The sequence below is a fragment of the Triplophysa dalaica genome, chromosome 23, assembly GCF_015846415.1.
Source record: "Triplophysa dalaica isolate WHDGS20190420 chromosome 23, ASM1584641v1, whole genome shotgun sequence".
Lineage (NCBI taxonomy): Eukaryota > Metazoa > Chordata > Actinopteri > Cypriniformes > Nemacheilidae > Triplophysa > Triplophysa dalaica.
Window position 1 is genome coordinate 1,159,100 of NC_079564.1, and position 26,444 is coordinate 1,185,543.

Sequence of the window (26,444 nt, forward strand, 5' to 3'; positions counted from 1 at the left end):
TTAATATCCTAATTTACAGAAGTCTTTTGTCTTATTTTTGCCATTTGGCACAGCTGAGTGTTTTTAAAGGTATGTTGGGAAGATAGACTGCTGGTGTTTGTCCTCTTTAGAAGTATTTTTTTATCTTTGAAGAAAGACAATTTATATGACGATAATTTGAATTTGTTGAAATTAATTTGAACTATTTTAATGCGTGCCAGCTTGTTATTTGTCAATGCATTAAATATGACGTATAGATGAAGACTGCATTGTTTTTCAGCTCATGGTCACCTGTTTTCATTTTGACTCAATCATGAGTTCAAACAGCCCAGTTTTTTTCCGAATGCAGTGTGTTAAATTGTTGATATTGTAAGTCTGAAATATTATGAAGAAAGATGTTTTTTTGAACTCATCCTGATCCTCGAGTTGTTCTCGAGTTCAAACGAATGTCATGCTGGTTTCCCTGGTGCATAGACCATGCATATAATGCGGTTAAATGTAGGTTTGATCAGTAGAATCTGAGGTTGACTCTTGTTGGGTCACACATTTAAACTGTAGTGTGTAATGAAAGATTGTGTACTTTGCAGAATGTTGCATTGTGACCAGCAACACCTTAAAGGATGTTAAAATGTTCAATGTTTTAACGTCTGGAATATTTGATTGTGATTGGTCAGTTGTGGTGAAATACTGTATTTCTGTGTTATGACCAATGAGCACTTTCTAAGTTTCAGAAAACAAACTCCTACGCATTTGTTGACAAAGGTTTGAAAATGAAATAAGAGCCGGCTGAATAGTTGAGAATAAAGACATATGCAATTCAAATTATTCTCAGGGTGCACCCCCCTCTCTCTCTCTCTCTCTCTCTCTCTCTCTCTCTCTCTCTGTCTCTCTCTCTCTCTCTGTCTCTGTCTCTGTCTCTCTCTCTCTCTCTCTCTCTCTCTCTCTTCTCTCTCTCTGTCTCTCTGTCTCTCTGTCTTCTCTCTCTCTCTCTCTCTCTCTCTCTCTCTGTCTCTGTCTCTGTCTCTCTCTCTCTCTCTCTCTCTCTCTCTCTCTCTCTCTCTGTCTCTCTGTCTCTCTCTCTCCTTCTCTCTCTCTCTCTCTCTCTCTTTCTCTCTCTCTCTCTCTGTCTCTCTCTCTCTCTCTCTCTCTCTCTCTCTTTCTCTCTCTCACTCTCTCTCTGTCTCTCTCTCTCTCTCTCTCTCTCTCTCTCTCTCTCTCTTTCTCTTTCTCTCATCCTCCACCATTTCTTTCTCTTTCCCACCGTTTCTCTGTTTTGTTTTGAGTGGTTTGTGGTTGGCAGGACGTTGATGGGTACAATGTTTACTTGCAGCGTGCCGTACACAGTTCAGCGCACACACAACACATTTGACCTGATTCACCTTTACCTTCTTGCGCTTCGCTTGTGAAAGGAATTAGAAATTGGCCATAAAGTCTTGCACACTGCAAACACGAGGTTGATCTGAGACTGGCTGAGAAACGTAGTCATTTACTTTTGTAGGCAGCATTTTAAAGGCATGACATGATCCCAATGCACAGGATCTGAATCTAAGACAGTTGTGTCTGTATTCTTTCCAGATAAGACAATCCCAGAATTTATTTTGCTGAGTTTGAAAAATAGGGCCTGATTTGTGTTGGTTGGCACAAACGCATTGAAAACATGGCAGTGTTTTAATTGCTTCAGTTTTGTTGATTACCAATATGTGAATTGAACTGTTCAATTGTAGTATTTGAATGCAAAAATGTCCGATTGTGGAAGATCTCCAGTTAAGAAAAACCTGCTGATAAGCAAGATAGTCCACCACTTTGAAAAAATACGCACATTTGTCTGCGGTGGGGGGGCAATTTCACACTTCACCAGCTACAGGCAGATGCCATAAAAAGAACGTGTTTTCAGATCAGCAAAATCACATTTTGTGTTTCTTCTTTCGCTTTGTTTGTACTTCTTAATTAATTTTTTTACACATACAGACGGCCGGATGCACGTATATGCACAGGCTGGCATATTGCATCTGTTGCATTGCGTGTGCATTTGGCATGGCATGCACCAGACCGATCGTATGTGTAAAAATATATTCAGTCCGTTTTATTTATATTGCGCTGTTCACAACGTTTCATTGTTGCAAAGCAGCTTTACAAGAAGAAAGACAAAAAAATATTAAAGTTAGTATTAGGATTAAAAGGTCCATCTTTGCTCATGATTGTTGACAGAGATTGTCTGGGCTGATGATCAGTTAAGTCCACAGGTTCTCTCATGAGGACTCGTCGTTGCTTTTGGACTCGTCGATGAGTGATTTTTGTTTTCCAATTCAGTTTAGAGCGTGACCTGAACATGCGTTGATGCTGTGCATGTTTTGTATGACATATTATAATTTCAGGTGTGCTCTTGCTGTAGATAAAAAATGTAAGATATAGCCTACCGTATGCACACATTTGGTGACATTTAGTAATATTGCTGAAGCTTTAATTATTTTATTTCTTTAGTTTTTTATTAAAAGTTTAAAAACTAACTGTTTCCTGTTTATTGCAAAGTTTAATTGTAAAATTGGGACAAACTACGAAAATAAACAGTCAATTAAACCGTATTCTTCACATAAGAATAAACAATCTTGTTTTTTTAATTGTTTAAACTTTCACCCCTGGTCAATTGTGAGTTAAAGTGTGTCACGGCAGCACATCAACATACCGTGTGCTCAGAATCATGATTTCGTGCAAACGTTGAGTAACCTCACATAAATCATGCTGTCGTGTAAATATAGACGCTTGGTTTAAAAGTCCCCTGATGGCACGAATTGGAGCGGATGCAGAAAAAAGTGTGTTCATTACAAAACAACAGCAAAAGAGACAATCTGCCAGTAAATAGGCCTATTAAACTGTGCAGATAAACTGTGAATAATATTTGTCTTTTTAATGTTGTGGTTTCTCACAGTTAAATAATACATGAATTGAACTGTTTATGCAACAGCTGCAATTTCAATAGATGAAGTTACTTTGGTCAGCAAATTGTCTTAATTGTGTTTCTACGTTTTCTAAGGTTTCTAAGTGTGGTATTGTATATTTTAATTAACATTCATACCTGAATGTTACTTCTTAACAGAATGTTCACTAATATAATTCATTTTTTTGCATTTTATTATTGGATATTTGTAGGCCGTGCATATTCATTTTGGGCCTCAGCAAAGGTTTCACAAAAATGATTTTGAATACTGGATTAACACGTTCACTTGCTCCGGATAAGCCTGTAAATGTATAAAAAATGCATTTAAAATGTGAAATGTATTTTCTAGATTTCGAAATGAAACAGCCTTTTAGACATCTTCAGTCCAGATACACTGCAACATTTTGTTTCTTATTGAGACCAATAAAAGTAAATATGTATCCAAAAGAGCTTGAAAGGTGTCAATGTTTCTTTCCCTAAAAAATATTGTGTGATAATTAATTCGTCATGGTGCTCTGATTATAAATCATTTACTTTAGCCACTTATAAAAACTACAGTATACATTTAACAAAAAAATGATTTATCTTTCATTTATTTTATTCTTGAAGAAATTGCATTTAACAGTAGCACACGGTTCAGTGGTGAAAAACACAGCAGGATATGTGCTGATCTGAGAGCAATAACATCTTTTAAATATGTTTATTTTCTTCCCAAATACAACTCTTATACACCTACTAACCACAAGTTATGAGGCAGCTCAACCAAACCAAACTCTACCCAAATATATGACTAAACTTGTGACTCACAGAGAGAATAAGAAAGGAGGTCTGTAAGAGATCTTTATTCGTCATTCAAAATTGCTAAAAAGTCTTTAACAGACAATAAAAGCATAAAATAATGTAATGTGTTTTGGGAATCATAAAGAATTCCTCAACATGTACTGTATATTATGTAAAGTTGCAGACAGTAACACTCAAAGTAAGAATATGGCATGTCTGACATCTTTAAGGTGGAGAAGGCATCACTGGACAATTATATGATAAAGTTGTATAGAGGTCCCTCGGAGAAACTTGCAGAGATTTGTCAGGATGTGAAGAGAATGCTTTTGTCTGCATAAACACTGAAGCTCAGAGAAATTCCTCTTCCCAAATGATCCGCGAGCTCTCATAGGAGAGAAAGGGGTGGAGTGATTCCTTCAGGAGCACACGCACGTCGCACGACCTCTCCTTGTGTCCAAGATCCCTAGATACTCCAAGTCACGCTTCACATACCTCCATTATTCATCTCTACATTTATTTTGTCTTTCAAAATGGTTTGTCAACTCTCTGGATTATTTTTGCTTTTATTGGATTCATCGATAATCTGTGGTAGAAATCTTTGTTCTGAGATTTATGCAAATATGTATATAAACAACCTCGAGCCTTGTTTGAGATTGGTTTTGTAAATCACCTGGGTGTGAAAGCTTAATGTGAAATGTCATCAGCTTTGCTAGTGCTGAACTTACTATTGTGTTGCAGTTGTTTCATTTTTATTTATTTTGCCTTTCAGGCCAAACAAACAGAAAAAAACAGTGTAGCACTTGAAGGTAAGGGAGTGAGTTTGATGCAAAGAAATATTTTTCAACTTTTTCGTTTAGTCCATAACCGGCAGTTATGCTGTCCAACTGTTTTTGCTTTCTCAGGTCAAACAACACAGAAGAACATTGTAGCATTTGAAGGTGAGGAAAATGAGATTTTCTCCGAGGTCTCTATAATCTCATGCTCTAGGCTACTGAATGTCTCTCCTCTACTGTATGGGTTTCAGAACATGAGACTGATTTGCTGAGATACAAAACTATTAAAGTCAGAGATTTTAAAAGAACTTTTTCAATTTGTCCAAAACCAACAGTTTTGCTATCCACTTTGCTTTTGCTATCCACTTTTGCACAAGTATTTTTTATAATTTAACTACATGGCAAAAAATTTATAAATTTAAAATAGAAAGGTAATATTTTTTTGCAAATGAAATTGCATCATTACATTAATATTCATCATTTGAATGCTCTTCTACAGTATACTGTATTTTTTCTCAAGATCACTCACTTTACTTTTAATTTGCATTATTTAATTATTTAATTCGCCTTTTTCTCATAAATCCCTCTTTTACGATCAATTTTAATTCTCTTTCAGACAGTAATGCCACACATGAGGACCAAGGTAAAAGAGACAGTCCATTTGTGACCATCAGTTTATTTTCAACGATTTGTTTTCATAAAATCAATGTACTCTGGTGGTTCTCAGAGGATTTTCAGGATCAAGAACTTTACCATCACTATGTTCACTGTAATGATGAAATCTTGATGGAGTATGGAGGGTATTGCAGAGTCAACTTCAATGCGAACATGACTGAACTCGGAGTGGATAACTGGTGTAATGTGGAGATGATCGTGAGGTAAGCCAGAGCATCTTCACATGCAGCTTTACTTAGAATAAAACACGTCTAGAGTCTCGTTTCCGTCGAGTCCTGTTGGTGCATCACTGTGTGTGATCAGAAGTTTCATTCAGAACAGGTCAAACGTTTCTGAAGTTTCTGCTCCTGCAATCTGATTCTCTTTTAAAGTTCAATGCTAAAGAAATGTGTGTCTATTTTTAATGTGCATATTTTGAATAGGCTACAGCACGCCTTTTCTATAGATCTTAAAAAAATGAAAGTTTTGTGAATAGCATCGTACACCACGCTCTAAAAGCATAAGTTTGATTTCTAAACTTAGGAATGTGTGCAAAAGGTTTCATATCCATTGTTCCGCTGAGAAAAGGAAAGCTACTTAACTTCATACTCAATGCACACAGACAGGAAAAGGGAACAGAAAACAATAGCAGGATGTGAAGGAATAATCGTTTGCCACCGACTACTTCAGGGAGCAAGAGAGTGAGAGACATTTCCCCTTGACAAGAGCCCTTGTGTCTGTGATTCATGTCTTTGTGCTGGTTTAAAATTATTTCACCAAAAAAACTTTCAAAAAAAACTTTCATTTACAAACCACCTACTGTATACCTTAACACCTGCTGTGTGCTTGTAAGTCTTACTTATTGCAGTGGATTCAAAAATAGACTAACAGAAATTTTTGCCTAATGCAGTTACTGCAAACTGAAATCTACTTTTAGATTACCGGGTGTAAAATTCGTAGTGTGTCTTGGTTGCAGTAATTGCAAGAAGGTTTAATGTGTGTACTATTATAATGTGCTTTTCTACAGTGACATTCTTGTAAATATATAAATAATGATATGACAAATATAGGAATTAAACCTCTTTCAGTGGGAGCATATGAAACTGCTGAGTAGAAATGAGACATTTTACAGCGCTCTCATATCTACAGTCATATTACTAAATATCAATATCTTTTAAAATACTGTAAATTTGTTCCACATGTGAATTTAAAAAATATGAAATTGGACAAATTTGTGGATGCACTCCTTAGAAGGAAGGTCATTTTTATATCCTGTTTGTCATGTTCTTCTAAACAAACCGAGAGACTTTATTCACCACATAAGAATGTTTTTTGGTTTTGCATATTGTGTGACCTTGAACAGATTTATATTTGCCTCAGTCATCGCAGTTTAAATGATGGGCGTAATTTCCTCGAATAAGACTGCTAAACAGAACACAGCGCGTGCAACATAAACATGTCATCACATCAGTGCGGGCACAAATTATTTTGTGCAAAACTCCCCCTCTGTGTATTTGTGGTTGCTATAAACCTAAGATTATTTGCCAAAACATATTTTGATCATTTCTATATGTCGGTTACGTATAGAATTAGAACATTTGAAAAAAATACTTGTTAAGCACTTTAAGCAAATTAGTTTTTTAGTGTTTTGTAATGTTGATATCGTGTACTAGAAATGGGAACAAAAGTCACACCACTGGTGAAACTGATCGTACGGTTAATGCATGTGAACCGTGGATTAACTGTACCTGTATTCATCAGTAAAAGATGACGTGCACGCGCTCTCTCTCCAGTATCTTTTCGAGTAGTCTATGAAAGCGCATACTTGCGTATATTTTAACTTAAACCGCTGTGTAAAGTTAAAGTAGCCTAAAGATGTGTAGAGTCAAAGCGTAAATGACGCGATTTACGCGCAAACACGCATTACATCAGCACTGTTGATGCCAACTCATAATTCAGTGACACATCTGACAAGACGAGAGAAAGTCAGTTGAGACACGTAATGGATGATCACCAGCCCATAAAACCCTTTTTTTAAATAACACATGCATGACAGCCTAAGATTTTAACAGTTTAGAAACAAGATTCTCTGTTAAATTAATCTGTTGATATCTTCAGATTAGCATTTACATTAAGGCTAAAATACACAACTGGACTTTTGCTCAGATTTTCAGTCCGGACTTGTTTCAGAAAGTCTGCACTAGTCTGTAGATTTGATCAGTTTAGAGCACTGGTTCTCAAATGGGGGTACGCGAGAGAAACTGACATTCAGGAATAAATAATGAAAATCAATAAATTATGATAACAGTATTATGAAATAAGGACCACACAAAGATGCATAAAAATAAATTCTCATTTCACCGTATTTTAAAGTAAAAGGTTGTTGTCTGGTCAAGGGGTACGTGGCTCGAAAAAATCATAAAAAGTGGTACTTCAGCCAAAAATTGGAGTTACTGTGTTTCCAATGAAAGTTTCAAAAAGTGTGCAAGTGTGTGATGTCTAGATTTTAGATTTTGTAGTGTATTCAAGACATTATCTGATTCTAAAAATGATCCGATCCGTCAACTAAAATCTGTGGACACAATCTTAAGGTTTATAACACACCCAGTAACGCACACAAATCATTAAAATAAAAGAGGCAGAGGAGGAGGTTTGAGCCCTTCTGTTTTTATTGAAATAAACACGTATTGTTTTTCTCTCGTCCAGAAGTTACCACGAGTTAACCAAGTGTTTGGAGACGATGTCCATGTTCGCTGAGTGTTTTTACCCCAATCGAGTGGTGGAGGGGCTGTTCGTGGCGATACATCAGCAATACTTTCACTCGTGCAATGATGAAGATGAATTACCCGACGCTCCGGCCGAAGTGGTGCTCGCTGCAACCCTGTTGCCCATCATCATCATTCCCTTCATAGTGTACATCGTGGTCTGGAAGAGCAGTTTAAGAGACTAACGGTTAGTGCATGAAGCCTCAGCATCCTTTGACTGTTTGTGTTGTAGATGAAGGGTCAAAGTGAAACTGGGTGTAAGTTCATGTTCTTCACATCATGTAAGTATTGCAGCGTAGTCTACACAAACTCAGTTAGCTGGAATTATTCACACACTAATGATTGTGGCAGAATGGATACAACAAAAACAGGAAGGGTTGTTCACGATCTAGCCGTAGATATGCCTTACAAAAAATAAGTACACAAAAACGTATACTTATATTTATATAGTATATTTTTTGTAGTACATACTTGTACTTGTATTTAGTAAATCCATCTCTTTAGATTTTAATTAGGTCAAAAATACTTTATAAAAGTGTACTTTTGGGTAGGCCTGCGTTAAGTGTATCTGTAGTAAACATTGAGAAAAGAGTTAACTTACTTTCTTATTTGCAGTTTACTAATAGGACACTTGATATAATATTTTTTTTACTTTAAAAGGACAAGTATTTTTTATAATAAATGAATCAATGAAATAAAGTAAAAAATAATGAACACATTTATGAATTCAAACAATTATGACTTTTATTTATAAAATTAATTTGACATAATATATATAGAAATAGTGAAATAATTTACAAGATTAGAATGTGAAATAGAATAATAAGAAATAATAAAAAATCGCCCCAAGTTCTGGTTTATGTTTTACTATGTTCTATCCAAATTTTAACATCATTTACTAAATGTTTTACACACATCCTGCTAGACTTTATTCTGTGTGCAGTTATTTATTAAGTATATGATGTTTAATGTCTTAAAGGTCTGAATGATGTGGTCTGGTACACATGTTGTTTTGTAAGTAGTTTGTGTAATTGTTCATAAAAGAGATTTGTTGGCTTTCAACACTTTCTTTGACATGCAAACCACAGACGAATGCCAGCACACAAATGTATGTGTTATGTTTATGCTTTGGCTCTGTAAACATTCTGCAATGTTTGTCATTAAAATGTTATATTTTTGTCTGTGTTGAAATTCTTTATCACCTTACAATGGAGAGACAACAAGTTATTTCTATGTGGCTTTTCTAAAAAAGTGTACACAGTGTTGCACAATCCTGTTTGTTTTTTAGAAGTTCCAGCAGCAACCCAACATGAGTTTTGAGCGGTCTGTCTGTCTGATAAATGACAGATGAAAGGAGTGTTTCGAAAGGGTTTTAGATAACAATCTTTTATTCTGTGCCAATTGGTATGGTTGAAGTCAAAAAGATTGAAATCCACTGAACACACTGCTGACACCTTCTGGCCGAGCTTTCAAAATGCATAGCATTTGGTGACACAAAGGTAAACAACTTCACAAACATTTTCATTTGACTAGATGACAATGTTTATTGTTTATTTCTCTTTCGACAAGACATGACATACTCTTACAAGTAAACACAATAGAATTAGGTCAGAATTAGGTCAAGACACAAGCATACTGTTTACCCATTTAACAATGAGTTTTTTCATGATCATACCACTTAATATTTATTGATTGTATTTTGTTGTCGTTCACGCACTACTCGAGTTTAGATTTTTGTGTCCTGCACAATCTGATACACAGGAAGCATGTTGTGAAAATCACAGCGCCTCCTACAGTCAGCACCAGGAGCAGCAAAAATGCCAATACGTCGAGCGAGTGATATGAGTACCATGGCATCTTATAAGACTCTGTCCGTAAATGTGCCGCCCCTTTGTGCCTCATCACAAACTCTATCCAATAGATGGCGCTGTCTCTTGGATGTGCGGGCTTGTCATGGTGTATCCTAGAGAGCCGCATCATGTTGTCTTTGTACGACGGACGATGCAACACGTCTTGCAGTGCTGCATAGAAACTCTGGCTGTCCAGTTTAGTGACCTCAAGCGCTTTAGCGGCCCCTCGTATCTCTAGACGCAAAATATTCTCAAACTGGTCAAATAGAAGCGGCAACCCGACCACCGGAATGCCGTGATAAATAGATTCATAAACCCTGTTGGCTCCGCCGTGGGCCACGAACGCCCTTGTTTTAGGATGACCCAGAAGGTCGTTCTGAGGCAGCCATTCAACCAGACGTGTGTTGTTGCCCAGATTTTGAGGACGCTCACCCAGGTGCCTCCAAATCACTCGCTGGGGGAGCCGTGCAAAACCAGCGGCGATCTCAGAGGTGATTTCGGTCGGTAGACCTTTTACGAGCGTCCCGAGCGACATCACGACCACTCCGTGCTCTCCCGACCCTTGCACGAACTCCTCAAGGTCTGCAGGTAAAGGCTTGGAGGGTTTGCATTGGAAGCCTCCGATGTGCACGAAGTTGGGCATTATCGGACGCGGGAACTCGAAGACAAAATCTGACCGGATGAGCCAGATGTCCGTGGCCTGCAGCATGTCCTTGAAACTGGTCTCAGGGCCAAAGTAACGTGTTGCTAACTCCTGATAAACTGGGAACACGCTGTATTGGTCCATGCATGCGTTCAGCAAATAATGAAGCATGTTCTTGACCCTCTCAATGAAGGACATGCGAGTGGGAAGTGCGCTCCCGGACGCTGGGACGTACGAAGCCGGCGAGGGTGCAACAACCGAGTGCGCTTCTCCACTGGTGATCCATCTCACGTTGAACACTGTGGGTAGTCCAAGTTTATGAGCCACCAAAACCCCGGCAGGTAAACCTGGATCTATAAGAGCTACGTCATAACGTGCTTCATGGAGCTGTTGCATAAGTACAGGGTTTTCAAACATCTCCACCGCCATCTGACTCGCCTCCTTATGTATTTGAGAGAGTGCCGTCAACATTTGCCAATAGAACTGCATGATGGCCAGCGGGGAGCCTCCTGATTTCTGGATCTTCAGCATCTTATTCAGGAAGGAGACGAAGTAATCTTGGTCCTCGATGCTGACGGGTTCTGGTAGGGTGACGGTTATTGATTTGTAGTGGGGTGAGTCCTCCTTGACGTACCAGCTGGTGGAGGTCCTCACCACGCTGACCTCGTGACCCCGGTGATGTAAGTCTTCAATCAGCAGTTTCATGTTAATCCAGTGACTTCCGTCGACGGGGAAAACAAGGATTTTGCCAGCTAGACCAGAAGAAGCCAGTGTGGTGAGAAGTGTGATAAGAAGGAGGAGACAGTGAGGGGATCTTAGAAGATTCATCATGTCCTGGTTTACAAAAAAAGATCAAAAGTTAATTCTGGTATATCGTTCACTATACGATTTGAAATATTAATTAAAAAATCAAGGTTACATCATTAATGTGCTTTCTGTCTTTATATTTATCTCTGCACAATCCAACAGTTGTAACACAGATGTGGCTTGATATTGTGTGAGGTATTTTTAGAGAAGACACTGATAGCATGTTCCTAAAGACACAAACGGCTCACACAGTGAACTGTCTGGTCAAAATATACAAAAAACAAAAAACAAAACATGTGGAACATTTACTATATTCAATACATTCTATAAAACGTTCAAAGGTGAAGATCTTTGATGCTGAGCAATGAAAACTGAAAACTAGTCATCCTCGAAGAAACCACAGAAAGCTTTTCCGTTATATTCATGAAAGGAAAAAGGGAGAAAACAGGCCCACGATCAGATCAAAGTTCGGAAGGAAACAGAAATGATCAAACAGAACGTGGTGATCTAACAGAAACGAGAAAAAGAAGAGAAAACAAAACAGATTTGAACCTTGTTTTTACCTTAGTGTGGAATACTCGTCTCTCTTGCTCTCTCTGCTGCAGAGAAAAAGTTCAGTGTTTGTCCAAGTCCAGCTTGCCAATGATTATTGCATAACTCTCTGTGCCTGTGTGTGTGTTTGTGTTTGTGCTTGTGTGGGCGTGCGTATAGGTGTGTGTGTGTGTGTGTGTGTGTGTGCGCGTGTGTGTGTGTGCGTGTGTGTGTGAGAGGGAGTGAGAAACTAAGTATAATGAGTTTAAAAGTCCTCCAACAATAAAACATACTTAACCAAGCAAATGTCATGTGAAATAATGTGTGCATGAGAGAGAAATAGTACACAGAGATTGTAAACTGTTGTACTCTTTACACTGGCAAAGACTAGCGGTTACATAGTTCAATGTCAAATTCCTCCAGCAATATGTGCTCAAATGTCAGGTCACTAAACTCTGAAGAGAATAGAAAGTGGCTGCATTCAGTGAAGTATGTGAGTTTGCATTGAACAGTCTGATCTGACCGGCTATTCATTCTGCTTCTGCACATTGTTTGACACGGTTCATGATTAGATGTGTTACATAAGGGAGACTTGGCAATGGTAACTAATACCCCAACTCACGCCCTTAAAACTGTTATTTGCTGTTGACATTGCAAAAATGAGTGAGGATAATCATCTTTTAATGTAACAACTTAATTTTATAACAATAAATTAATTAATGTAAAATTAAAAATGAACAGTTCATTTAAAAAAGCCTTATTTTTATTTAAATAAAAGTCACATTTCACTTTCACAGTTGTTGGTTTACTGCTGTAGATTCATGGGCGGTCCAAGCTGCAAACGCTTTGCGCATGCGTACTGTTATTGTCAAACTAACCACCCGTCTTGCTGGCTTCCATTGAAAGTACAAACGCTCATCTTGAAGTGAAAAGGGAGTTGTAAGCATAGATATCAAAACTAGATGCAGTTTCAAGCTCTCCAGGCACGTCCGCCATCTTGGAACGGTCAACGGACGTCACTCACAGTTTGGCAGAATGTCACAACACCGCGGAGCCTTGGCTGTGAATATTAATTCCAGGAAATGTGGATACCCTTTCATCGTCGTCATGTGTTAGTTTAGGAAATATAATGGTGTAATGATTTTATTTCGCGTTTCTATGTCAGATTATCTAATACAAAAGATTAATTTACAATTTTGCCGGTTAAAGGAATAGTTCACACACAAACACATGAATGGCCATGTGCCCATTTATGCAGCCCATTTGTTTCAAACTTGACGTGGTTTTGTGTCTACAAGTCACCAGGGGTCCAGTGATGTTCTCTCGCCGAAGTTCTTCCTTTGTGTTTTCTGCTGAAGAAAAACAAAACCGTGCTTTTTGGACTGACATAAGGTACATAAATGATGGAAGACATTTTCTTTTTCAAATGAACGATTCTTTTAAGTTTCTCTTAAGGTGTCACACTACACATAAGTGTACATGGATTACATTTAATTTTGTATTGCATTAAATGAAATAGACAGGATATAAAATAATGGACATGAAATAATATGTAATATTGTGTATTCAACACATTTGAAAGGCCAATGTATTTAGAAAATATTAGTAAGTTGTGTTTTTCCATATGGGAGTTTAGACTCATCATCAGCTCTCTGTAATGACAACATTATAACTGTGCATTCATGCATTTAAAAGTACCAGTGTTAGTCCATAAGGTGGCAGCATTTAGAAATGAACTTGCACCTCTGTGTGAATGTGGGATGATTATTTGTTTAAAAAAAAGGCTCCTAAACAGTTCTTTGTTGGGATGTCCTGTATGGTTTCATAAAGAATCTGTAAGGTCACAGAACCATATTGTTACACAAAAGGTTCTCTGTGGTGGAAAAAGTTTTTAGACTATGAATATTTCAGAATATTTAAGAATGTGTTAATCTATTTATTTTATTTCAAAAACTACACAGAAACACATAGATCTGTGGGCACGTATCACTTTGACATCAAATAAGTGAGCTTGGCCTGTCATAGAGTGTGTGAAAAGGAAGCAAAAATCTTAATCAAAACAATCTCTCTCATTTCTGCTGAGATTTCCGGCCTCTAGATCCTGTGATACAGCGATCACTCATACCGCACACATACAAGACTATGAAGTACATATTTAGCTGATGCAAAAAACCTGATGCAAGACACCAACAATAAAAAGAACAAACAGGTGTTGCTCCATTTTTAGGTTAAAAATAAAAAAATAGCATTCTTAAAAATTATAATTTTTATTTCTTAAAAATACAATATGTATTTATTTGATATACATTTAGTCTTTTCTGTGATTTGTTTTGTTGAAGGAATATCAAAATAATCTTCTGTCAATGCCATAGTGCATCACATGTTGTTTTAATGAACTGTTGTGATGATGCTGAAAAGAACAGACAGTGTTTTTAACGCTTTTAATCTAACCAGTGTGTTTCAGACCAAAACACACAGCACATGCATATGAACATGGATCTTGGCTTACAGCATGATCTCTGCTTCTCTTTGGCTCGGCCTGAGGATTGATCACTACAATATGTTTGCTTTCATGGAAAATAGAAGGAGATCCAGAGATTTCCCCCGGCTGAAGGATGAGTGTGTGGCTCTCTCTGGGGCTTCTCGTGGCTCAGTGGGTTTGTGGTACTCGAGCGGCGGTGGCAAAGGGTCGAGATTCTGAGGAAGTCTATGATAGAGAGAGAGTACTTGCAAATGTCTTTGTTCTTGTCGCATTACTGCGCCTGCCTTCAAGGGCACAGGGGGCACAGTTTGAGTCACGGCGCTCTGAGCTCCATCCAGCCCTTTGTTGCCCGCGGTCACCGATCAACATTCGCTCTGTTTAGGTGACTCACAGCAACAGTCATCCCTCGCTGCATTATGTCCCTTAACTTTGTCACAAAAGAAGATGAAAAAATGATTTTGGGCAATGTTGATGCCAACAGCTGGTGCGACTGTGTGTATAAAGTTTCAATGAAGGTTTTATTGTTCACTTAATGCCTGAAACTTTCCTCAACTTTGAGTTGTCGCCAATGCTCTCGTTTGCTCTTGTCGCCAGGCTCTCGTTGAAAATGAATGCGTTTGGGTCCTCACAGGTCACTGAATGGGGGACTGTTAACAACATTCTTCAAAATATCTTTAAACTTTAAAGTAAATGATTTCAGTACCATGGCGTTACAAATAAAGACTAATACAACATAGTGGATTTAAAGGGATAGTTCATTGAAAAAAAATCATCATTTATTCATCCTCATGTTATTCCAAACCTGCTTTTTTCTTTCTTCTGCAAAACACAAAAGAAGATTTTTTGAAGAATGTTTTTATAACCAAACAATCTTGAATGCCATTGACTTGAATTGAATGAACACAAAACCACTCAGAAACCATTTGTCAAAATATCTAGAAAGAAACAGACAGTTGTGAATAATACGAGGGAGAATAAATGCAAGGTTTCAAATATTTTTACCGAGCTGTAGCATCACGGCACAGCTTGATGTTGGTGTCACTTTGTAGAAAACCCTGTTACATCAAAGAATCTAAATATGTTTATTCTCAGATGAGCATGTTCACTAGAATGATCTTTAATTCCCAAAGAAAGACTGAAACTATTTCTATCTGTGAGAAACCAAACTAATGTGTCTCACATGTGAGCATTTATGTAATATAATGAGACTACAGTATGCCCTTAGCATGTTCTCTATCTGAGCAAGCTTTGGTGGAATTACTATGTGTGTACTGTATATAAATAAACAATGAATGACATAATTACATAACAACGGCAAGAAGATGTGAAAGACGGAGAAAGACAGAGCGGAAAAATGCTTTTGCCTGAACTCAGCAGGCGTCCCATTGGATTAACTGATGCTTAGAACACATCTTGTCATATTTACTTGACTATCACGCAGACAGAGAAACAGACTCGTTTTCTATTCTCTCTCTCTCTCTCTCTCTCTCTCTCTCTCTCTCTCTCTCTCTCTCTTGCTTTATTCCACCACCATCCCCAAACCCCCATCATTGTGTCTTTCAGTTCAACAAGTGGAAAATCAAATCATATTTCAAGAGACTGCACAATGAAACACACTTAAAAGAGATTTCCCTGCATTGGGTTTTCCTAAATAGCCCTACTGTCTCCACTCTCTCTCTCTCTCTCTCTCTCTCTCTCTCTCCGTCTCTCTTTCTCTCTCTCTCTCTCTCTCTCTCTCTCCGTCTCTCTCTCTCCCTCTCTCCGTCTCTCTCTCTCTCTCTCGCTCTCTCTCTCTCTCTCTCTCTCTCCATCTCTCTCTCTCTCTCTCCATCTCTCTCTCGCTCTCTCTCTCTCTCTCTCTATCTCTCTCTTACTCCCTCTCTGTTTCTGTATTTGTAAAAAATCTCCTCCCACTCATCTTTTTTTTTGTCACATAAAGAAACAGAATAGAAGGGCATTCTCTCTCTTCTCACTCTCTCGGCCCCGCTTCCTTCCTGAACGCCCATACACTTCTGCTCGCTCACCTGCAGTGCAACCGCATGCAACTCTCTCTCTCTCTTTTGAGCGACAAGCACATTCAGTTTCTTTCTCGTCTCCAGGAGTACCTGAGGTTGAGGGAGTCTGTTCCCTCTCGCTCCCAGAGGTCAATATTCCCGCCTGTGGAGAGAGCACCGTGCTGGCGGCCCAGCCCCTTTCCCGCTTCAGCCTGGGACGGAAGACCCTGCTGGGGGCTGGCGTGGCCGTGATGCTGGTCTTGGTCCTGGTGGTCCTCATTCCAATTCTGGTCCATTTGGCAGGCACCAGTGAAAACGGTGAATACGAAATGCTGGGTGCCTGCCGTATGGTGTGCGACCCTTTCTCTGAAAAATCGGGCACTACGGCGGGCATCGGTACGGGCACGGGTATCACTAACACGCAGCTGGAGGCTGAACCGCTGACCGATCACAGTATGGGACCCCCGTTGCCAACCTATGCACACGGACCGCAGGGCAAGCCTGGACGACAGGGAAAGCCAGGGCTGCCGGGACCCCCGGGACCACCCGGAGAGCCAGGTCCACCGGGACCGATGGGGCCGCCGGGAAATAAGAACCACACGGAGCGACCCGATGTCTCCGCTCTGGGTGGAAGAACGGCTACGGGAATGGGGACCTCCGTGTATGCCATGGTTCCGCGTCTGGCGTTCTATGCGGCTCTGAAAAACCCGCAGGAGGGTTATGAGATTCTGAGGTTTGACGATGTGGTGACAAATATTGGGAATAACTACGATGGGTCGACGGGGAAGTTTGTGTGCAAGGTTCCTGGGACGTACTTCTTTACGTACAATGTACTCATGAGGGGAGGGGACGGGACCAGCATGTGGGCGGACCTGCTGAAAAACGGACAGGTAAGAGGAGGTTTACCACACCTGTATTGTGATTTATGCTCTGTTTCATTTTCAACAGCAATATTTCACTTCATCGTTAAAAAACAACTTATTAAAAAGATTGTAGTAGCTATTGTAGTATCTGCCATACTGAATTAACCTTCTGAATTGACTTAACTTTACTGTACGTTGTAAAGTGTACTTTCAATAACTACCCTTCATTTTCATATTGAAACTTTTCATGATGTCATAAATGCATATATAAGTTTCTCCGCGTCTAAAGCAGAAAGCATTGGCTGCAGTTTAGAGATGTTTCTAGGATGGAAGAATGCTGTTCGACACACATTTGAGATGTGACTATCAAACAACAGACTGCCATCTAGCAACACACCCAGGTCCTTAACTGTCGACAACGACACAACTGAACAACCATCAAAGGAAATGTTGCACTCTACTTTTTATGTTTACTGGCATTTGTTAGAGTTTCACATTGTTGGCCATCCAGTTTTTAATGTCATGAACACAGTCTTTTGAAAACTGGTCAGATTTGAGAAGATGTGTAGCTAGGTATCATCAGCATAGCAATGGTAATCTGCTTTATGTTTCCTGATAATGTCTCCTAAGGGAAGCATGTAAAGTGATAATATGATGAGCCCTAAAACTGATTCCTGTGGAACTCCGAATTTAACCCAAAATTCATGTGACATTTCATCATTTACATAAACAAAGTGGTAGCGGTTGGATGACTAGAATTCAAACCAGGCTTATTGCTGACCACCAATGCCAACATAGTTTTCTAGTCTATCTATTAGAATGGCGCAGTCTATAGTATCAAAAGCGGCACACAGGTCCAGTAGAACTAAAAAAGAGATGCTGCCGGGATCAGATTCTATGAGAAGATCATTTGTCACTTTAATTTATTTAATTAATCACTTTAATTATATATATTTTTAAATAAATATGCACACATTACACAGCTGTTTCTGTTTCTGTTGCAAGGGAAAATATATATCATATTATTGGCTTATGACTACATAACAGCACAACAGGGATTTAATTCCTCCAGAAGTTTTTTTTTTTAACTTGAAGCACTGGATGCATGTCAGACCGTGTTTACGATTAACAGTAACAGCGAGTGCATGTAGCTTCCATCAAAATGTCAGGTTAAATTTTTGGATATTTTCTGTCATGTAAATCAATTTAACTAGTAAGCACACAAAGGTTAAGAGTCCCACAAGCTTGTTTTGCTTGCGTGTATGTGTATGCATCCCTTGGTGTGTCATTGTGAATCAGGGCATCAACACATACTGTATACAAAAAATCCAGCTAATGCACAGATTTTTAGGTACTTTGAAATCACCTAATCAACAGCTTGTCATGGTGGCAAGCATCCGCATGGCTGAGTGTCAAAGGGATAGTTCACCTAAAAATAAAACTTCTGTCATCATTTCTTCACCATCATGTGGTTCAAAACCTGTATGTGACTCTTTCTTCAGTGGAACAAGAAAGAAGATATTTTGAAAAATGTCTCAGTGGTTTGGTCCATACAATGAATGTCAAACGGGTTCAATGTTGTTTGGATACCAACATTCTTCAAAATATCTTCTTTTGTGTTCTGCAGAAGAAAGAAAGTCATTCAGGTTTGAAATTAGATTATTTGGGTGAACTCTCCCTGTGGTTATAGTTCTGCTGCTACTTTAATAAGCCCTATGAATGTGAATGATCATGACATCATCAAAGTCATGAAACTCTTATACAGTATGACACGCCTCTTTGGAATGCTTGATTCTGATTGGCCAGTTTGCAGGGTTGGATTCTGATTGGACATTTGTAGGTTCTTTATTCCCAGACAACAACCTCTCAAAACTAATAACACACGGTATCCGTGTTATTAATATATATGATATTATTTCTGCGATAACAACCGGCTGCCTGTACATTATCGCACACTTGAAGATGACTTTCACACACAAACTTTGCACACATGGATAATCAAAGCTCTTCAGCTGTAGCTAAGCTATAGCTCTTATTATGTTTTTCTTCACTTCATGTTCAACTTGCATGATGTATATGAATGCAAACATACATGGCCCCAGATACATATGACACACTCTCACGCGTGTGCTGTGTGTTTGAGTCAGCTGTTACTCATATGAGCGCATATTCGTTCTTCTGTCTGATGCCCTCTAATCTGAGCGACTCGCTGTCTGTCATGCACTTAAAACAACATCTTTTCTTCTACTAAAATAAGGACTATTCCTGCCATTAATTGGAAAAGACCTCAACCTTTTGTGCAGCCTTGTTGAATGAATCTAAAGTTCAGAATTTATTTAGTTTTATGTACGAATCTTTTAAAGCGATCACATTAAATCTATTTAAATGAACATATCTTCGCTCAAGATTTAAAATATAGATTCAAATGAGAAGCTGCATTGATGTAAGTATAAGATCTCTCAGTCTCTCTCTCTCTCTCTGCAGGTGAGGGCCAGCGCTATCGCTCAGGATCAGGACCAGAGTTATGATTACGCCTCAAACACAGTCATTTTGCACCTGGACCCCGGGGACGAGATCTTCATCAAGCTTGACGGCGGAAAGGCACACGGAGGAAAGAGCAACAAGTACAGCACATTCTCTGGCTTCATTCTGTACAGTGACTAGAGAGGTGGAGAGGTCATTCAGCCTGAAAAAAGAGACTAAAGGCTGCGAACCAGCATGCAAAACAAACTCAGAAAGAAGGTTATTTCATGCCGCAACTTTTTTTAAATTTATTGTCACTATAGAAATGTTATTAATTCATTCATTCACGCAGCAATGGATATTTGTGTTTGATGTGAACAGGCTGATTTCATTGGTGTAAACTTTTGATCATTATTGTTGTCTTTGGTACATCGAGATTCTGAAAGATCCTTTTGTGTCTGTAAGAAGCCCGCGTCATCTCTTTGGTTCTGTTTGCCTGGACGAGAACCTTCTCACAAGACAATTTGATTCAGGGGTGAAATGATTCATTTTGGAACATGAATTTGCAGGTTTGTAAGTGGAATAGCATGTAGCTGCTAGCGTGTCACGGTTGCACTTTGTTATGGGCCTGATAGAATCCCAACAGACCAGGATTCACATTTATGAAGAATAAGAGCAAGATCCATCTGCCAAAAAACAACTTCATGCTGAAAGTTTAGGACTTCAGAATGCCATCAAGACATGAACGAAAGGCCGGTGGAGTATGTGTTTGTTTCATGATGGTGTTTGTCTTTGTGCTCGTGTTGTGTCTGTGAACAATGATGTCTCTCAGTTGACTTCATGTGAAATAAATGACCTAAAATGATACCCTAAACATATCCTGAGAGTCTGTAAGTCATTGTTTGTGATTGATGTATGGGTGTGGAAATATTAGAAGAACTAAAGCTCAAAATCTAAGCTTTGAACATTTTCATGTGCGTTGTGTTGTCATCAATGATGTAAAATGCTGTGTGGCTTTCTTTGTTTATCCCACAGAACGCTTCGATGGGGTAAGAATGACCCTTTACAAGACAATAATCTTCATAGTCACTGACATGTTGATAACAGTGAAACACTATGTACTGTATATAATACACAGGAATCATGACATGTGCACATGTATGCATCTAAATGTAAACTCATCTGTTGTTACAGCTAATAAATTGTCACTTTTGCTAATAAATGGGATTTTTGTAACACTTTGGGTCCCTGGAGTGATTGGGAATGATGCTGATTTATACTATTTAGGCAGCTTTCTTCAGAGGGAGTTTAAATAGCAACATTTGTTAGATTTGGACCATTACAGTAAACTGTAAAAGTTTTTGCTGTAGTTATGCAGCTAGTTGCCAGTAACTTACTGTATATTTATATTTATCTAATTTACTGGAAACCGTTAGTTAAGAGATAAATTAATAATAAATATTTAAGTCTTTATCTGTACAGAAAAAATGATAAAATAACAGCCTCATGCAAAGCATTCTGGGAACCAGAAATCCCCATTACATGTTTGCATTTAGTCATTTAGCAGACGCTAAATCCCAGAATGCTTTGCACGAGGCTGCTATTGGATCATTTTCAGTTTTCTTTCTAATTTTGGTTCTGTAAGGATAAAGACTTGTTCATGTTTAATAATCATTTATCTTTGAACAAACTGTTGCCAGTAAATTACATATATGTAAATCCACATGTACTGTAAAACTGCTGCCAAAAATGCACGCCACACAAAAAAGAGTGTGTTTTTAAATATGTGCACGGTAAACCAATCACATTTCAGTTTGCATATAGATAAGAACACCAATTGAAATTTACCAGGCAATTCCAGCATTATGGATGTGACAAATGAACACTAATACTAAACAGTTTTTTTATATTTGACCAATCCCTTGTTGAGTTTAAACATCAGAAAAATATCAGTCTTTCTATTTAAAAAAAGGCAAACAAACTTGCATTGTGGATGTGACAACACAGTTTTTGGGAGACTACACTCTTTGGATTTCTGTGAATTAAAATCCACAAACCTGACGCAATTATACCCAACGAATGGAGAAGGGATGTCCTTCATAGAACATATAATAGTTGTTTTAACTTCACTTTCATGTGAATAAGAGGAATATGGACCATTATGGATGTGACAATACTGAAAATGACTCTTACCTGAAAAGCATGCAGTTTAAATAAAACAAATGCTGCAAAATTGAAGAGAGACCTTACATGGATATTTAATCCACCAAACATTAATATCTGTGCTGTTAGTAGAGAATAAAACCTTTTGTAAAAAAAAATCATGGTAAGGTTGACATTTTCAGGAATTGACCAAATGCAAAGATGAAAAACAAAAGTCTCCCTTTGCTCTGAACTGTCTTCAGTTGTCTTCAGTGTCTCAGACAATTAATTCCCTTATGAAAAAGAGTCAGGAATCTCACAAATGTGTCTGTCATTAGAGTTTGAGAAGAGATGTCAACAATGTGTCAAAATGAGTCAATATTAATGAAGATCTCATTATCAACTCAAACATTCCTCTCATGTCTCAACTGAAAACTCCTGAGCTATAAAAATGCAACGTCTGAATAATAATATGTTTCTCTGTTATCAGCATCTACCAGTTGAGCAACCGAGCCATGAAGGAGAGAACATAGACAACCTAGATAAGAACAAGATTATAACTCTAAAGAGGAAAGAGACGACTTCTCAGTCAGGTGTAATGAGTGTGAAATGGCAGATATCTGGAGGAAAACACTTTTTGCAAATAACAAATGGATCGGTGTTTGAAATTAACACAGAGAGAGAGAGAGAGAGAGAGAGAGAGACACGTTCCCCCTCGGGGAGGGGGGGGTAAAGTGGGGGTGCTGTTATGCAAACAACACAGAGATGTGAAGTTTAAATGACACGCTCCACTTCTGAGACACGGCACGGTTCATTGTCAGTAAATGAAGAATCTCGCACATTAAGGAGGATATCAAAGGTTCATCGGACCCCTCGGGGTGTTTTTAATTACACTTCTGAAGCTCTCATTGAAATCATTCTCCATATCTTTTCTGTCATTAATGAAAAACTCTCTCTATTAAACCAAAGAATGAACTCATTATATTCAAACGAAATGGCTCTCGGCCACCCAAGCCCAAATCTTTGTAACAGCAGGTTTGTGAGTTTTTTTGCAGTTTATAGTAACAATCCTGTTTACTCTGTTAATATTCATTCTTCCAAATAAGAATGCATCAGTGCATGTTGAAGAAAAGAAAAAGTTCTCATAATATCTAATAACCCAGTTTAAAGTTCGCCTACCAGAAGGACTGATCAATGACCCGGAAAGTAGACCATCATGGCCATTCCACCTCCGGACCGGCCCTGCACCAAATAAATGACTGCAGATATAAAGAAGCGTCTGCAAAATAGCCAATAACCAAACATCAAGGAGAGGTCAGTTTACCCATAAGTCTCCTCTCAGCTCCTGAGGGCTGTCTGTGTATCCTCACATTAGACTCATCCCGATCAGAAGACGCGTGGCGACCTGCACATCCAAACAAACAGCCGATGAGTGACAGGTGTACACACACAGAGCTTTCTGGACCGACTGCCCCAAACAAGCCCCCTGTGGTGAGAATTGCAATGATCAACATGAAATCAGCATCTCTGACGGAAAAGACTTTCTTAATGGATTAAAGCGTTAAAGATCACACAACTCAGTTAGTTGAAATCAGCGTGAATCAACAGAAGATGAGAATGTGGTGTTGTTTTCAGATAAGAAGATGAAGGTCATTTCTGTGTGTAATGAGATTGTGGTGGCATTTCCGGACCACTTTGATAAATCCGTTTTTCTTATCTCACGCAGACAGATTTAAGATTTCAGGATTCCTGCTTACATAAACACGCAGTGTTGTTATCATGTGGTGTGTGAAGATCTGTTAGCAATAGCCAGAATTAAAACGCCTGAGTCATTCTTATAGACACGCTTGATGAAACTATGTGTTGTGATGATTGTATTGAGTGTGTTAGCGAAGTGATCTTTTTTAAGAAGTGTGAGTTTGGAGAGAGATTTTGGACACCTCGTGGCCAACAGTTTTTGGAGCCCTGAGAAAAATCGCAGATGAGATCTCTTTAATATCTCAATTCATTCTCTTAGCCATCGATGAGATTAAGTTGAGAGCGAATGGAAAGTTTTGCTTCGGTCTCATGTGTCTAAGATATTTTTCGAAAAAACAAGTCAGAAATCTCACAAACGATCATCTCATTAGAGTTTAAGAAGAGATGTGTCAAACTGAGCTCAGATTGATCAAAAGTCAATATTATTGAAGACCTAAATTTCAACGCAAACATTTCTCATCAAATTGACCCAAATCCAGATTATTTGACAATCAAACTTGAAAATGTTCTCCCTGTATAGATAAATAAGTAACTTGAACATAGCATTTTTAGTTAAAGGAATGATTGTTTTGCATGTACTCAACAAAATAAGCCTAGACATGTTTCTTACAAAGATTATTTTGTTGACCAGACTTAGTTTCTCAAATATTTGGCCAAAATGCATCAGAAAGTTTAGCCAACAAAACACTGTATTCTGAACTAGCAATGTTGCAAGAGTTTGAACGTTCCCGAGATGCATTGCAGCATGTTCAATTCTGTGTTTCATATTTGTTTTTCTTTTAAATATTAGTGATTTAGTTCTTGCTGGCTAAATTTATGCTTTAATATCGTTGTCACTGTTTGCTATCCATTGAGATTAGAGTTATGAATGATGTTTTTTTATAGGTACCATGGTTGAGAATTGTGTGTTCAATGTTGAGGTGTAAGTGCATGACACAACCACATTGTCGGTATATAAACACTCAACACAAATTGTTTAAACAGTTATTTGATCAAAGTTTTGGAGGTGTTGGAGACAGACAACATTTGCAATTGTAGAAAAAGACAAAGACATTTGTTTGCTTTTATATTTAACAGTATGTAAAGAGTACTTGGAATATTTTATTTTCCTAATTTAAAAATTTTCATCCACACAACAGAAATGGCGTTGACTCAACTGGTGTGATAATACATTTTTTATTAAAAAAATAACACAATCAACATAACATAAATAAAACAAATTTAAGGTTTTGTATCATTTAATGATACTTTGTCTAGTTTGCTAGACAAAGTATCATTACTTTGAAGAATGAAATACAGGTTGCCTCATATTTTTACGTTGGCTCATTTTGCATGTCATCGAGCGCTTCAAGTAATGTGCAGAAAAGACATCATGTGTCTCCGTCTGACAGAGTTCATCAGAGGTCTATGACATCAGACACTGAGCAGATGATCTTACCTTCAGCTGTGTTCTGAAAGGCAGGTGGACAAACATCAGATCAGATAAATGATCCGCACAACAAACTGTAAATGACAAACCAGCTTCACTGCATGAAGCCCTCAGGCTCCAGTGGTTCTGTGACCCGTCTCACCTCAGACATTCAATTGATTTCATTTGTTCTGAATGATTGACTTATGTTGTGTACTGAGATCTCACATGTGTAACGGTTAACTATAAATCAATTTGAATTTTAATACTATAATGTCATGATTTGCTTTTGAGGAAGGCATTAAAGCGTGGGTCTTGAAAAGGAATTATAGTGTAAGGTATAGTCTTAAAAAACCTTGCTACAAAGGGTTTGATGCTACAGAAGATCCATTTTTATTTCCCCAAAGAACCATTCAGTCAAAGGCGCTCATGAGAATAATTTTCTTATTTCTTCATCATTGTCTAACGAACCTTGATGGCATCATGAATCACCATTTTTAAATTATTTCCTAAATTCATAATTTGCATTCTACATTTACATTACATTTACCTTTAATCATTTAGCAGACGCTTTCATCCAAAGGGACTTACATAGAGTTCAGGGACAATAAGCGATATATCATACAGGAGCAATAATACAATAGATGCTAATACAAAGTGATTAGTTTCAACAAAAGCTAGACCACTACCTGTTGAGAGAAAGAGAGGGATTATTATTTTCTGTCAAGTATTCACAGAAGATATGGGTTTTAAATTGTTGTTTTTTTCTAACCCTTCAATACCTTTAATATTAATTTTTAAATGACACGTATGCACGCCTGTAGTTATAGTAATGCACTGTGCCTGTGATTCAGCTCAGAGGAAAGAAAACCAGATTGAATCTCAGTTTGTAAAGAAATTAGTCATCTGCTTTCTTCTGTCAAGATGGAGAAAACTGATTTTACATTCTCAATGTGTCAGTTTTATGACTCGAGTGTGACGCAAGTGCAACGTGTTTGGGATCTGACTACACAACACAAACCTTGTCTCCTTCATTTATTTATTTTCGCCCATTCAGTTTTTGAATGTAATGCATCAGTATAAAATAAATAATCAGTTTCGTAACGTTTGTAACATTTATGACATATCTTACGATAATGAACCATATGTTTTGGCATATTGATCATTATCTATTGATTCAACTACGAATACCATGGTTAACAATGTTTAACAGTCTTATTATTTAGAGTAGATTATTTGACGTAAAACCAAGGATTATTTGTGTAAAGGGTGTTACCAGAAAGTCAAGGAAATGCTTATTAAACTCATTTGATGTAGGCCTACTTTTAATTTTCATCTCATAGTTGTGGAGGTCAACTTCACTATATAAAAAAAGCGCCTCCCGAAATGCAATCCCACTTAGAACCGTGCACAAAGACGCACAAAGCATCTGTCACTTCTCATTTGGAGGGAGTTTTCCAGCTGAGTTGGTGTGATAGGGCTGGGTGACTCCACCAGTGACAGTGTGTTGTGATGTGGACGCAGCCTGCAGGCGAGAGAGAGAATGTGTACAGGACACACGCCCAGTTATGGAATCAAACGTTTCACTATAGCCATCAACTGCATATAAAACATCCA

General features: G+C 38.1%; 3 protein-coding genes across 4 annotated transcripts; 2 read left to right on the plus strand and 1 right to left on the minus strand.

The window, feature by feature from the left end:
• Window positions 1-4,481: 4,481 nt before the first annotated feature.
• On the plus strand, window positions 4,482-9,063 carry LOC130413462 (receptor activity-modifying protein 1-like). Its single transcript, XM_056738697.1, has 5 exons — window positions 4,482-4,500; window positions 4,597-4,632; window positions 5,084-5,110; window positions 5,195-5,345; window positions 7,828-9,063. Exons 4-5 carry the CDS (start codon window positions 5,254-5,256, stop codon window positions 8,069-8,071), a joined length of 336 nt encoding a protein of 111 aa, XP_056594675.1. The 5' UTR covers window positions 4,482-4,500; window positions 4,597-4,632; window positions 5,084-5,110; window positions 5,195-5,253; the 3' UTR covers window positions 8,072-9,063.
• Window positions 9,064-9,404: 341 nt separating this feature from the next.
• On the minus strand, window positions 9,405-11,905 carry LOC130413461 (UDP-glucuronosyltransferase 2C1-like). The gene is made up of 2 exons (XM_056738696.1): window positions 11,750-11,905; window positions 9,405-11,213 (listed from the first exon to the last, which is right to left on the minus strand). The coding sequence occupies exon 2, from the start codon at window positions 11,208-11,210 to the stop codon at window positions 9,603-9,605; it is 1,608 nt and encodes a 535-aa protein (XP_056594674.1). The 5' UTR covers window positions 11,211-11,213; window positions 11,750-11,905; the 3' UTR covers window positions 9,405-9,602.
• Window positions 11,906-12,615: 710 nt separating this feature from the next.
• LOC130413308 (C1q-related factor-like) lies at window positions 12,616-20,593 on the plus strand. Of its 2 annotated transcripts, XM_056738405.1 has the most exons (3): window positions 12,616-13,109; window positions 16,299-17,083; window positions 19,541-20,593. In XM_056738405.1, exons 2-3 carry the CDS (start codon window positions 16,445-16,447, stop codon window positions 19,718-19,720), a joined length of 819 nt encoding a protein of 272 aa, XP_056594383.1. In that variant the 5' UTR covers window positions 12,616-13,109; window positions 16,299-16,444; the 3' UTR covers window positions 19,721-20,593. The 2 variants fall into 2 exon arrangements, with proteins under 2 accessions (XP_056594383.1, XP_056594384.1); XM_056738406.1 differs by lacking the exon at window positions 12,616-13,109 and having other exon boundaries at window positions 16,163-17,083.
• The last annotated feature ends 5,851 nt before the right edge of the window (window positions 20,594-26,444 follow it).